Source organism: Copidosoma floridanum, unplaced genomic scaffold, assembly GCF_036245765.1.
Source record: "Copidosoma floridanum isolate Cflo_tuat_1 unplaced genomic scaffold, Cflo_Japanese_pri ptg000021l, whole genome shotgun sequence".
Lineage (NCBI taxonomy): Eukaryota > Metazoa > Arthropoda > Insecta > Hymenoptera > Encyrtidae > Copidosoma > Copidosoma floridanum.
The window spans coordinates 24,843,066-24,857,851 of NW_028321898.1; the positions used below are offsets into that span (position 1 = coordinate 24,843,066).

The 14,786-nt window shown below is 43.7% G+C and overlaps 1 protein-coding gene across 2 annotated transcripts in view; it reads left to right on the forward strand.

Moving 5' to 3' along the window:
- Nucleotides 1-14,786, forward strand: part of LOC106637909 (cytotoxic granule associated RNA binding protein TIA1) — a 539,236-nt gene that overhangs the window by 399,656 nt on the left and 124,794 nt on the right. For both annotated transcript variants that reach the window (XM_089594255.1, XM_089594256.1), the window contains one exon: nucleotides 768-855. In XM_089594255.1, coding sequence (XP_089450381.1) covers nucleotides 768-855 — 88 coding nt within the window. The remainder of the gene's footprint in view (nucleotides 1-767; nucleotides 856-14,786) is intronic.

Genomic DNA, 14,786 nt, shown 5'->3' on the forward strand with positions numbered 1-14,786 from the left:
TTGGATTTCACTAGCTTGTGTCGGTGTAAGGGAAAATCTTTTTCGACATTGTAAAAATTGCTGTCAACTGTGTCTGATATGCTCTTAAGTGGTTAAAAAGAGAGTTTAGTTGTGCCTAATAATATTATAACATTTTTATAATTAAGAAAGACAATCAGGAAAATTTTTTAACGAAAGGACATTACTGGTCAAAAAATTTTAAGTAGTACAATCGTCTTTAGTCAGACCGAAAAAAAATTCTAACATGTATTTGCGTTTGAATTAGTAAAGAAAACGAATCTGTTTCTACTCCAAAGAAATTGGTGTAAGGTGTACCTCGTACCATCTAAAGTGATTAAAAGAAGAGCTGAAACGCTTGTCAATAAAAATACAAGTAGTACAATCGTTTTTAGTCAGACCAAAAAAAATTCTAACATGTATTTGCGTTTGAATTTGTAAAAAAAAAACGAATATGTTTCTACTCCAAAAAATGGTGTAAGGTTTGCCTCATGCCCTCTAAAGTGATTAAAAGAAGAGCTGAAATGCGTCAGATAATATCTTCGAATTTTCGTTATTATGAGTAAAAACCAGAAAAACTTGTCAACGTAATGCAATTACTGGTCAATCAGAATACAAGTAGTATAATCGTTTTTAGTCAGACCAAAAAAAACTTAAAATTTTGTATTTGCAAAAAAAACAAAATAAAATAAGTACACAGATCAATCCCAGAGTGTAAGCATGTAAGAACGACTCGCTCTAATTCGCGCCTCTGCGCACTTCTGTTTCAGAACACTACCATATATTCGTCGGGGATCTGAGCCCGGAGATCGAGACACAGACCCTGAGGGAAGCGTTCGCCCCTTTTGGAGAAATATCGTAAGTTTTACCTTCCTCTTAAAAGCCTCTCATTAGAGTCAACTTCTTCCCCTCATCCCTCTCCACATGTACTTTGCTCATTTTTTTCTTCTCTTCCAACTGCAAGCTCGCTCGCCTACTCTACCCTTACTTCTTCTCTGTAGAAGCTTATGCTCCCATCTCTACCTTTTGTGTTCCTTATTATAAAATAAAATATATTCTTGTAACATGACTTTTTTTTTTATTCATACGCTTGGCAAGTGAGTGAAAATAATGCGTGCTTTCATCGTACTAGGTCGTAAATTTATACTGATTTTAAATTTTTAATAATTTTAAGGCAATTCAAAATCATATACCTATCAACTACGGGATTGGGCTGAAAATCAAGTAAATTACAGAACAGAGCTTTGCGCGTGATGGTAAAATATTGCAATGGAGAAACTTTACGAGGGAGCCCACGTTCTTTTTGTATTCGGGGCAGGGGGAGGGAAGGGGAGATTCGAAGGGTTCATTAATTATGAAAACTCACCGCATCCGTTCGACGTAACTTATTGCTAAGTCAACACATTTTTTTCCTCCTCCTTTAAATGAGTTTGAGAAATCGCTTGTTGATGCTTGCCGCAAGAAACTCATAATTTTATCGATGGTACGGCAAGAGCTGGTGAATAAAAATAAACAATAGGGCCTTGCTTGTGTTTTTATCCCGTGAAGCACCAATCAAAGTTTTCGAAATCTACAAAAACACCTTCCGTATCTCTTGAAATAGGTTGGAAAATAATCATGATTATTTATGAAAATTACAACAATGGGTTGGAACTCATTCAGCAAGAGTAAGTTGAAAAAAAAAGATTGTGAGCTTCAAAAAGAGGTAGTTATTTTAGTCAGGACGGAGTTTTTAATCAACTTGTGGTTACTTTCCGTTGATTGATACGAAATACGAACGATAAAACTCCCGACTATTTCTAAACCTTCTTTGATCACGTCTCGTGCAACTCAAATTTTTTCGTTGTCAAATAACATTAAAAATTCTTAGTTGTGCTATTATACGTGGGAGGCGTCGATGTACGCAATGTCGCGAGGGTTGGAAAAGAAATGGCGTGCGGGGGATAAACAAAAGGAAAAAAAAAAAAAAAAAACGTGCAAGTTCACATGCAGCAGCAACGTTTTCCCAAGGAAAGAGCAAAAAACAGCGAACGAAGAGATTACGTCACTCGGAACAAAGAATCCGTGGGAAACGAAATTCACCCGCCGTGCACCCCGTCAACTCCAAATCGGCAAAGCTCAGTGGCATATCATAACAAGCGATCGTGGCACGGGGTAAAAAGGGGGAGGGGTGGTAAAGTAAAACTCCAGTAGGCAGAAGTGGAGAGGAGGTGCACGAGAAACTCAGCCGCTTGTCAAGGAGCAACAGCGCGCGTGGTTAGCAGCTCTTTCACGTGTACTCCGTGTGTATATGTATACAACTCACCGTTTCTTTTTCTCTCTCTCTCTCTCTCTCTCTCTCTCTCTCTCTCTCTTTCGGTTTTATGGTTCGTGGCCAACTGGTGCGTGCGAAGCGATAACGAGCTAACGACACTTTGTGCCCAAGATGCTTGTTTTTTCTTTCTTCTCCCTATTTTTTTTTTTTTTTTTTTTTTCATTTTACCTACTCTTACTGCCACCCCAACCCCCTTTTCACCCCTTTGCAGACTCTTATCGTGTCTTTTTTTTTTTTTTTTTTTTTTTTTTTAATTTCAAGGGAGCCAAACTAAAGAGGGAGCATCTTGGTGTGGAGCTTCTTCGGAGTGTAAAACGCCTTTTCGAGGTGCCAGTCCGATCGATTGCTTTGAGAGCAGAGGGTGGGAGGAGTTGGAGCAAAAACACACTTTGCATGGACTTTTTTTTTTTTACTTCTTCAGGCTCTCGTTATTGCTGCTGCCGTTCTCGCGTGTACCTACTCGAGAAACAGTGGGTTTTAATCGCGGATAAGTGTGTAAGTGGATGGGAGAGTGCTGTGTTTTTCTACCGTTACCAGCGAGTGGAAAAAAAAGGAAATTAAAAACTTGAGCTCGATGTTGCCTGTAATAATGAGTAAGGGCTCGAGTCGTGTTAATTTGGCCTAGGGATATCAGAATTGGGAAAGCTTATTATTATAACCATGGGTGTACGACTAGATTTCGTTGACAGAGCAAAAAGCAAAGGCACGGAAGAGTCGTCTACTTTGGCAGTGATACAGTTAGGAAATATTGCATTTCTCGAAGGAATTGTAGTGCTCGCCCTATACTTGTTTGAAAAATAATAATTAATTTCAATAAAAAAACTTTCAGGATCAGCTAGAATAAAGAACTTATAAAACTATTCAACGAGTATTTTACAAGTAAGTTTTATATTGAGGTACATTTTTTGTTCTGGTGTAAAAAAGTATGGTATACACAACATATACATACAAAGTCTTAGCTTTTTGCTTGGATTTGATAAAATACTTACTTGTGATTACAAGTTACTTGTAAAGTTATTTGCTGGTTCTCTGCTAATAATACATTTATTTATGTTTATTGATGAAATGAGAACTGTGGCTCATGTAAAAATAATAATAAATGACAATCAGGTAGGAGTGGCACTTTGCACGCTTTCATATGAGCATCACATTGTGCAAACATTGGAGCTCGTTTTCCACTTGAAAGCAACTAATTAATATTGCATTCGAAATTAATATTACACGAGCGCAAACACGCGAGGAAAACATTGTAAATTAACGCGCAAATCGAAACTTTTCGAAACAAAAACAAACAAAACTCCCCAAAGGGTCCCCCTCGAATTTCGAAGTACAATCGAAAACTCCCTCTCCACGCACAATACGCAAACTCCCACGTGCAACGCGTGTAATAACTCAAAAGCCAACTCCCTTCCCATCCCACCCACGGCTCGCTGTGTCAAACACTCTGATAATACGTAATTACGCGTCCGTGCTTCGATGTAAATACAAAAAAAAGAGTGTCATTAAAAAAAGTAACTCGTTATCGATGCTTTGAAAGATGAGATCAATCAGAGGGCTGAGTGTAACAAAACGGGGAGGAGTCGCCCTGAAAAAGGGACAAGGGATCGAGGGTAAGTGGCGGCGCGAGTAGCCCAAGAGAAGGAAAATAATAATACAAATGGAGGAGCTGAGGCAGGTGCATCAAACGGAGGGGGAAAAAGTTGTCTCGGGCACGATAGTGGCTGGAAAGTTTGCCGAGGAGACGAGGGAGTCTTCAGCGTTGACTCCTTGGACTTTTTTTTCGTTTTTATTGGAATATGTTACTGTGACTTGGAATGAAAAAAAAGGGAAATGTATTTTTATAAGCATCGAACGAAAATGTGTTCTCAATGGACTAGAGCAAAATTAATTTTCAATCCTATCGTTGCTTCTCCGTCAATTACTCGGAAGATTTCGATGTTTGGGTAAGCATCAACGTGAAATTGACAGCGACGAAAACTATCGAAAGCTCCCATCCTCCCATGTATACGTGCGTTGGCAACCTCGAAGTAACTCAAAACACACGTACCTACATCGACTCCATCGCTCGTACACGTATACTACTTATGCGCTCGCGAGAAAAAGGTAAGGAAGGAAAAAATAACGACAGCAGTCAAGATGCAAAAGGAAGGAGGGGGAGGAGCCGCGTGTGTGCGCTTTGAGCAAAAAAAAAAAAAAAAAAAAAAAGAAACGAGGTTGGTAGCAAGGGAAGCGGGGGTAGAAAAAAAAGGCGGAAGGGAGGAAAATCGATTCGCGGGAGCACGCGCTTGCCTTTAAAAAGCTTGTAAAAAATTGCCAGTGGTTTTTCCTTCTTTATTTTGTTTCTCCCGCGCGCCGTCGTCCCAGTAGCTGCACCAGCACGCTCGCCTTTCTCTCTCCTCCCCGCTGTGTATCCGGTGTAGTGCTCTTATTTTCCTTTCCCTCATACTTTCTTCTCCGCTCTTTTTTGCACGCCCACCTGCAGCTGTACTCCCCACCCCCCACCCCCCTTTTTTTCCACGAGCCTTTGCTCGGCAACCCTCACCCTCCCGCTCCTTTTAGCGTTTCTCGTTAAATCTCCTGGCTCCCGCCTGAGCTCTTTTTTCAGGTTTTTTCTTACCCCTCCAAAGCGAGATCCGAGCAATTAAATTCCGACAACACAAAAGTTGCACGGCCGATCCTACTGATGCCACTGCGAGGCCCTCGTCCTTTTCCCTGCCTCTATCTCTCTGCGTACGTGCGAGCACAAATGTGCGTCTTTTCCTTTTTCTCACTTTTCTTTTTTTTTTTTTTTTTACCCTCCAAGGCAACGCCTTTGAAATTAATTCAGCCTGCGCTCGTGATTTCCCGTCCTTGTTAAGCAAACTCGGCTCTTTTTACTTTTTCCAAAAATACAAATGTTCAATGATGCGCGTGTCATCTTCGTCGTCATCTCTGACAACGTGTCCTACTTGCTATTTTCGGTATGTAATATCATCCAGCATGCTTTTTTCCCTCCCATGGAAGAGAATTGCCGAAACAACGAGATAACAAAGTTTCATAAAGTGCGTCTTATTCCATGTGGCCATGTATATTGGGACGTACAAGTTCACCCAACTGGCTACTCGTACTTTAGTCATCACGTCAGCCAATTATATTTTTATGCTAAAACCTAAACCATCCACCTGAAAATCGCCAATCCTGGTGAGCCTCAACATCATTTTGATACAAACACAGGACAGCGTCCAGCAGGTAGCAAGGCTCCAACCTTATGGGTTAATTATACAAGCAGGTGTGAAATTTCCGGGAAACGCGCGTCCACACACTGGTACAGTGGTCGTGCAATCGAGAGGGATAACGGGCTTCCCCGATGCCCTGGAAGACGATTCACGAGATGTCCCTGTGGAAAGGTATAGGTGCGTGCGGTGCGAAAAAAGAATGAGGGAAACTCTAACTGCTTGGTATCATGTTACATAGGGGGAGTCCGAGCACTGTGCGGCTGTACTCCGTGTTGGCCTTTTTCCATGGATGCAACGGCACAATTTATAGAAATGATTTTAGGTTCATTTGAGCGCATGACTAACTAAACAGTTGAATGTGCCAAGAAGAAAATCAATGGTTGAATAATGACGAGTCAAGACAGCGTGGGTTAATAATTGATGCGCAGTTGGACTCTATTCCCATTAATAATTCGTTGTTCGCGTAAAAGCCAAGTTTGTTGAAAGTTTCATGAGAGTTGTTTCCCACACGTACATCGGTTCATCCATTTCTAGATTACCGAGTCGGTATAACGTGCAGTTTTCACCTCTGCGCATGGCCCCCCGTGTCGCAGCACTGGTTTTTACGGCGACAATAATTTCCGAGCCTATAGCGATCCGATCGATTGTACAACCATGCCATTTTTACTTCCCGGAATCAAAAAAAAAAAAAAAAAAAAAAAACTCTCCTATCCAAATGAAAAATTATATCGATTGTCTTGTAAGGCAACGCAACGCGAAAAAAAGGATACAAAATTCACTTGGTGGTTAATCTCGCGCAGATTATCGAACATCGCCCGCGTAGCCAAACGCGCACTGTACCCCAAAGCCCCAATTAATTGGCAACGCGTCCATTAGGCCGTGAAGCTAAAACACACCGACCCATCCGCTCTCGGAAGGGGGGGGGAAGTTCGGGCACAGCAGAAATACACACGGACAGACAGACAATCGAAAGTCCACAGTAGCCTCGCGCGGTTCCATCCATATATATATACATGACACGGGGGTACCGATCGGAAAGATTCGATTGACAAACACCGAGGGGTTATACGCAGAGGAATCATCGCGTCGGAAACGCCGGTGTCAGCTGTATTCGTGCTCCACGGGTACGCGTACGTCCTCGAGAGTGGAAGTATGGTATGTGTGGAAAGAGAAGGGCTATCGGCTCGCTACTTTCATGAATAAACATTAAAGTCCAAGTGGAGTCGCTTCCGTCCGACGAGCTATAGGGGGGTCGCTCTAATGGTGCTGGTTACTCAATCGGCGGGGACTAGGTAACTCGTCACGCCGAGCATCGGCCGTAGATTGGTATTCAGCGAGACGTTTTCCTGAAGGTTCGGCGTTGACTTCTTGGCAAGTCCAGCTTTCCCTCTCTCTCTCTCTCTCTATCACTAGGATCTCCGTCTTTCTCTGCAAGGACGAAGGAGGGATGGAGTTTTATCCCAACTTAGAGCGTAGGATTCCACTTTACAAGATCAAACCGAGTTTCCCGCTGGCGTCTGGATCTATATTTGTCGACATTTCCGTCGTAGGCGTGTACACGTGTTGGTACATGAATGCGAAAGCCGCGCAAAAAAATTCAATTTTGCATGAGGGGATGGAAAAAGTCGATGGTCAGGGATTTCATTTTTTTTTTTTTTTTTTTTTTTTTCATCCATGGATCTAGTCGAGCTGATGAAATATAGATGCGTTTGGTGAACGAGGGCATGAGCAATAGTACGAGATATTGTGGATAAAAAAAATTGTATCGTTCCTTTGGACTGGACTAGTTGTACCCTACCGAATCGAAAGTTCAGCTCGAATCTTTTTTTTTTTTTTTTCATGATATCATCATCAGCTTATTCGACAAAATATATTACTTGTTAGTCGGCCAGAACAAAACGATTTATGCACATAATAATAAGTTGTAACAATCCAAATATACGCAATTAATTGCACTTTCAACTTTACCGGAACTATGCACCAAAAACTAGTTTTCCACCAATATCTTGATTTTAAAGACTCTTGCGTTACACGCTCAATCCAACGGGGCCTTACAATAAAAAAACATACAAATACACGATGGTGTTATCGTCCTTTCACAATTCAGATCCCGATAAAGCCAAAGTCCAACTAAAAAACAAACAAGGGGCTCCACTCCGATAGCAGTAAATATCCGGTCCGGCCGATACCAAAAATCAAGTGGAAGAAATCAGGAAATAGTCAGACCCGACGTCGCAATAGGTCCGCTCAAGCTAACGAGGAAAAATATCTCCCAAAGGAGGGCCATACATCCCCGATGTAATGCGGAAATGTAGCGCACGCTGGTATACAAACGGGGGATGACTCGACTCCAAACGAATATCCGCCGGGAGAGACGTATACGTACAATGACTCGCCTTCCCCCCCGAAATTCCATATCCGCTCGCCCAGATTGGAGCTCCGATTTCGGATGTATACGCACACCCCGCAAAAGTCTTCCCACGAGCCGCTATTTATGGTACTTCTTGTACTCCCTTGTACGTGGTCCATTGGCTCGATCGACTACTTCCCATGAATTATAAGTGTATCTCCTCGTTCGTCGGACACCACCATATACCTCTCGCACGGATTTTGAATATGAAAAAACTTTTTCCCCCGCCTCACTTCACCTTACCACGGCTACTTCAAATTCAACTTGTTATCGCTGAACAAGAAGAGAGTACACCTTTCTCCCGTCGAATTGAAAACATTTTCTCATCTCGACAGGGAGAGCGAGTGAAGTAAAATCGTATTCGAAAAGCGCTTAAGGAACCTCCATTTCCTGAATTCTCGCCCTCCACCTCCCTCCGCACGACGTTCGCTATCTCATTTCTTATTTCCATTTGCGCTTGCCATCGTCACACTCTCGTGTCCACCCCCCCCTCCCGACCCCTAGACTTTCAGGTCTTTCTATTTTCACTTGTATTTCTCTTGGAATTGCCGACGAACCGTCGTGTTCTACACGACAAACTGCTGGTGGAAAGTCGAGGACGAACTTTGCCCCGCGCACCCAGAGATAAAGATCTCCCCGGCTTCAGCTCCAAGTTATGGTCGTTTGCAAACTAATCGAGCGGCCGCTTTTCCGACACGCCTAGCCGCGGCGAGTCCAAACTTTCGCCGGCTGTCGACTTTACCTTGATTTTACTGCGCTCCTACTTTTTTTTCTTCCTCTTCCATTCTCTTGCCCCCGTGGCTCCGTCGTTTGTCATACGCACGATGATGGCTGCTCGCAAGGCTTATTTTTGTTCTTTTGCTTTCCGGGGCTGCACGTCATGCAATGGATTGTCCAGGTATTTTCAAGTTTCATTCCGATCATCCCCAGTAGCTTGTAACGAGCATATGTGTATGACGTTGAAATACAAGGAAAATAGATACTCGAGGGTAGATGATCCGAAAAAGGTTCAACTCCCAATCGACTCCGGGAAGAGTCAATCCAGTCCGAAGGAACTCGGTATCCCCCGACGTCATATCCATAACAATATCCACCGGATCCCGAGCTCGAACTGCATATTCAACTTGGAAACGGCCGCGACATAAAATAAAGTCATTAGAGGAGACGAGCGCCGGAAATAAAGATACGGATCGCTTGGGTGCTCCCGAAAAAAAAGGAGGAGAAAGTGAAGCGGCGACCGAAAGAGCCAAGGCGAGATGGGACCAGAGCGAAACACAGATAGATGGACAGAGATAGTGAAGGAGCCTGTGTGCACACAGACCGTAGAGAAGAGAATACACCCGTACAAGTGTGGGAGGAAGAGGCTAGACGGACGAACGAACGGAGGGGGTGGAAAAACGAGCCCCGAGCGGTGGCTGTGCGCCACCGGCGCGGTATATTAAAATTCCGGAAACTTTTTAATCTTTTCCCCGTAGTTAAATATTAATAACGGAATCTCGGGACAAGCTCGTTTCTCCCCCCCCTCGCCCGTGCCTAGATCCCATTTCCTTTCTCTCTCTCTCTCTCTCTTTGCAGTGTCTCTCTCGCGTCCGCGTCGCAGGCGATGGGTGTACGTGCAGTGTACGTGGAAAGGATGTGGAGAAGTACACGACGAGCAACTAGTCAAGGGAGTGGACCCGCGTGCGGGTACGTTGTAGAAGAGGGTATACTCGTTCACTTGAGCTACCGTGTGTGTTTTTTCTCGTGCTTGAATGAAAAATTTTGCCCTTCCTCTTTTTTTTTGCAATCTCTGTTCACGTGACTGACCAAGCGTTGAGTTCGTACGGGCGTATTGGAAAAAAGCAATTTTGATTCCTGCACGAGAGGGTTGTTATAAAGTGCCTCGCAGCAATCTTAATGACCTCTTGATGACCAACCATGTCAGTATAACTTATGACACGTTGATGTGGTTGAAATATACTTGTCGTTTTGACATAACATGGCTGGATCTCCATTGTGGATACGTCAGAAGTTGTTTGCCATTTATAACCATTTAATCACATATTTCGAAGCATGTTCAAAATCATTGACACAGCACACTAATAAAACTTTTAGTCCAAGAAAATTCAAAAAAATCCTGATTAACGAGAGTTTACACTAAAATTTGGTAGTACCGGAGGTGCAGCAAGTAGTTGTATTAAATACAAACAAAGTGAATTAAAAGTGCAAGGTGACAACATCATCACATTTATTTGAGTCAACAAATAGTTAAACTAAGGTTCAAGATGAGCATTAAATATTTTTAAATGCAACAACGGTCGTTCAGGTGGTTTCGCCACTTTGCCGAGGACATGTACTCAAAGGTAAAGTTTGGACCTTTCGTCGAAATAAATTAGGTGAACTTACACTGACTGATTGGTGTACGTAACTGTGTAAGTGTTCACTGCTAATATAAAAAAGGACTGGTTCGCGTGGGCTGTGGGTACAGCCGAGCAAAGTTTGCGAATGAAAATGATAATTGGTACAGTTTGTTTGCTCGGATGGGAAGTTTTTCGACGCTTTGATGGATGAATTTGGTTAATAGCCGTAATTGAAAATTGGTACGGTTATTAAAAAAGTTTCGTCCTCCTGTGTGCGCGTGTGTGTACGTGTTTGTGTGGGCACGTAGTAGCGGTAGCGTGAAAAAGTAAAATTTAATTACAGCTTTTACCACCTTCTCCTCACCAAAACCGGCATATTAATGCGTTTAATTAAATTTCGGAAATTTCCTTTCGTTTTATTACTCGCTTTCACGTAAACACGTACGTCTAATTGAGTTGCGAGGGCATGCCGAGTGTAACTGATTTTCGAAATAATTAAAACGTCTTTGTTTGAACAAATTATTACGAAATTGCGCTAAACTTAAATAAAATTGGTTACACCAGTTACACACGCGTCCGTTGCTAAAAAATATTATTTGCCGCTGTTTGTTTTTACCTTTCACGTTGTGGCTGCACGAAGAGGGAAGTTGTTTCAGCGGGAACATTTTAATTCAATAGCGTTTCGACGGAGCCCGTGTTTTTTGATCGAAAAATTCTGCTTCGCGAGAGCTCGGCAATTGATCGATCTCACGCACATAGGAGTAACGAGAAAAAAAAAAAAAAAAAAGGAAGTATCGCAACACTCGATCAATTAAGAGCCCTTTCAGCCTATTCGGCCGCTCGATAAAAAGAAAATCAATGAGTTTAGGGAAAAAAAAAAAAAGTAAAATAACGAGGTGCTCGCAACGGTGGGCTAAATAAGAGCGAGTAAAGGTACAAAAAAAAAAAAAAAAAAAAAAGATCGAGCAATAAGAGAGCTTACTTTGTAACAGCGTTCAAAGCCTGAAAGCGGCTGGTTCTCTCTCTCTTTCTCTGTTCGCCATTCGAGATCTATAGATACCAAGGTACACAATCCCTCTGCGTTTGTAGCGATTTTCCCCTCCTCTCGTTCTTTTCCCTACAATGAGATGACACGAGATTCGTCCGCCTTTTTTCGGAACGATCAAAAGTTCACGGCTCTACAATGCCCGAGCTCGCCGACAAGGATCTTTACAACGCGGGAGTCGCGACATTTTTCTTTTGACGATTCGAGAGTTGAAAACGGTGTTTGCTAAGCTGGTGTAGATGCATGCAGCGATTCAACTGATGATACCAAAGTACCAAGTACATGGAATGCAAATAAATTGCAATTCGAACGCAACAATTTTTTTTCCATCTTGCCTCATTTTTTTTTTTTTTTTTTCATGAAACATGCAATATCGCGTTTGAAAAAGGATCCAGCTCCGCTGACAAGGTGAAACATGATCTTTCGGTCGAACAGAACCACGTAACATGTCAATTTTCCACGATGAGGCAACAATAGAAAACTAAAACCCACATCACCCCGTGGCTCATCTTTATCTTACTTCGAATTGATTCGCTGAGCTTGAAAGGATGTAAAATATATTGCCTAAGAACATGAAAAGGATTCTCATTAGGATGAAATGTGACGAGTACCTCTACCGTCGTCAAGCATGTATGATTCGCTGTACGAACACGTGGGCACGAACTTGATGGAAACTTGCGCGTGACCAACGATGATTAAAAAAAAAAAAAAAAAAAAGAAAGAAAAAAAGATTAAAGCCAAGGAAAGCAATGTAAACACACCCATCCCTCAGCCTTATGCATTACCGGGGAGAAAAGGAAGGGTGGAAAAGGCGAGGGAATGAAAAAAATGAGCGAACGAGGAGCGAGAGGGAGATAAGCTCGGGGGCTTTACGACACGTCAACTCGGCCGGCAGGGGCAAAAGGCAGACAGGCACGTATTAACCCCCACCCCCCCAACCTTTTTCTCGGCTCGATAAAAAAATAAGTGACTTTTCATAATGATAACGCGCCGCTGCCGAGACGAGGGATTAAAGGGGAGGCTTGTGGTGTATGCTTGTATCACATACATACCTGCTGCGTGTACACATACACACGTGGACAGAGCGAGGGAATCACGTCTCCTGTGCATACACCTACGCGCCGGCTTCTCCCTTACCTACATACCCACAGCCCTCCCTTGTACATGTATATATATATATCCAGCGGAGCTTCTGGCGTGGTCAGCTGATTTACGGCCCTTCGAGATTATCGCTGGGAGCCGTAGCACCGCGTTTTAAGGACTTTCAAGGCTGAGGACGAGGAGAGGTCATCTCGAGAGAGTCCCCCGACGGTATAGAGGGTGGACGCTTCGCGCTACGTCGCCGCTGGCCAAAGTGTCTCGCGCTCGCTTGGAAATCCGCAGATCTATGGGATACATGGTAGTGCCCAACTTCCTACCAGTGATTGCGTTCTGTGCGTGTGTGTGCGGTGGTGGTAAGGGGGGGGAGGGGAGAGAAAGGTTGTAGGGGTCGTTTTGGAGCGCCTCTAGGCTACCAAGAGATGGTATTCTCGGGCTATCCACGTATGAATTTTCCAAGAGGTGGTTTCGCAAAGTGCCGTCGAGGAGTGCGCTCCTTCGAGGAAATGTATATTTACATTTATTTTCTCTACTTGGGTATACGTGGTTTTGGATGGAGGACCGTGTGACTTGGTCCTTTTTTTTCAATCCAGAGGCGATATGGGTCGTTTGCACGAGTACAGCACGAAGCGTCGAATATCGTTCATCGTCTCGGGGGGGATGGAGCACAAAGGCAGGAAACGCACGCTATTCCTCTCGTCCCCGAGGGAGGATCTAATTTTCTAGCTGACGAGTACTGGCCGGTGTGCCCTTCGAAACGCGCTCGGCAAGTCCATTCATCCGAAAATAGAGGTTTGTTGAAACCAGCGATTTGTCGAAGGGAGGCCACATCGTCGGCTTGTTTAGGATGGGGTTTCGGTTCTCGCGGGTGATTGCCGAGTTTGCACGGTTCGTCCGAAAGCGAGTGCCTCTCTGATAGAGGGTCGCGTTGAGCTGCATACGCGTATGTACGTGTAAATGGGGAGATTTCAAAAAGCTGCATAAGATGTACGCGATAAGTTACTCTGACGCTATTTTGTTTTTATCGTATAAACTTGTTGTGCTTGTAGATAAATGTTGCTAAACTGTTGCTGTGGTTTTCACGCGCTAGCAGATAATATTTGACAAAATTTTTCCATCAAACGATGGAACGTTTGTTTTAAGAACTATACCTCAGTCGCCAGGATGTCAGTGCCTTTGATTATTATAAATTTTTCTACAAGCTTAATTAACATTGAGCATTGAATTGTGGTTAAGGCTGGGAAAAAACCTCGTTTATTTGGCAAATATAGATGACAGGTTGTTTTTTTTTAGTACAATTTTCTCTCATTCTTCCATTCACCCTCTAACATCAATTGAAATGTTTATTCAAAAACTGATCAAGTGGCATTTTTCAGCAACCTCAACGGTTTTGGTAAAAGCAAACAACTAATTTTCGCCCAAAGGAATAGGATTCGAGAACGGGTGAACCCATACACCTCCCCAACGCGAGCACGGGCGCGTGCAAAAAAGCAACGCAGCGTAGCAACAGAAGCAGCAGCAGCAGCGGCACACGCGAAATTTATACGACGGCTCTGGGGAGAGAGGAGGAAGGGCACAGGAAGGCTGGATGCGGCCGGGAAGCTTAAATCCTGGCTACTTCCATCCGATCCCCGCTCCTCGTTGCGCACACACACGTATAGTACTTATGTGTGGTGGGTCCCGCGTATGTACATGTACACATGTGTACACCTCGTCGTGGTGGTGGCAGTGGCGGCGCCTCCTCACGACGAACGAGCTGACCCCGTAAACTTAGATCTCTCGGCAGAGCGCTGCTCCGATGCACGAAGCTCGTTTTCCACCCCCCACTCCCCTCTCTCACGCTACTCGAAACGGCCCTTCTCAGCAAATAGCCCAGGAGAATTCGGTCCAACAGAGTCGTGACATAGTTATGAGAGCGGCTTTACTGGCGGATGTATGTGTACGTACGTACGTGCGCCGCGCTCCTCGCTTCCTTTCCCTCCTTCTTCTCTCTGTTTCTCTCTCAATTTTCCTTCCCTTCTCCCTCACCCCCTCCTTCCCGCGTCTGTCTGTTCTGCTTTTTGCGAGGCTCTTTTGTATGCACCTCCGTGTTTCACTTCCCGTTCGTTTTCCGGCATTCATGTTTTTGCCGGGGACTTTATCCCTCCCCCGTTTCTATGGATTTGTGCCACGAAATTAGGATGATTTTTCCCCGGCTGTGCTTATTTTTAAGGAGCTTTTCCGCGACTCTAACCAACCATCGATCGTTACGATGATTTTTCTTTTTCATGAATAATACCGATGAGTCGAGTAAATTTTCAATGGATTTTTACCCTTCGAGAGGCTTTTAATTACTTGGGCAAAATCAGCCGGAATCAACAAAAGAAAA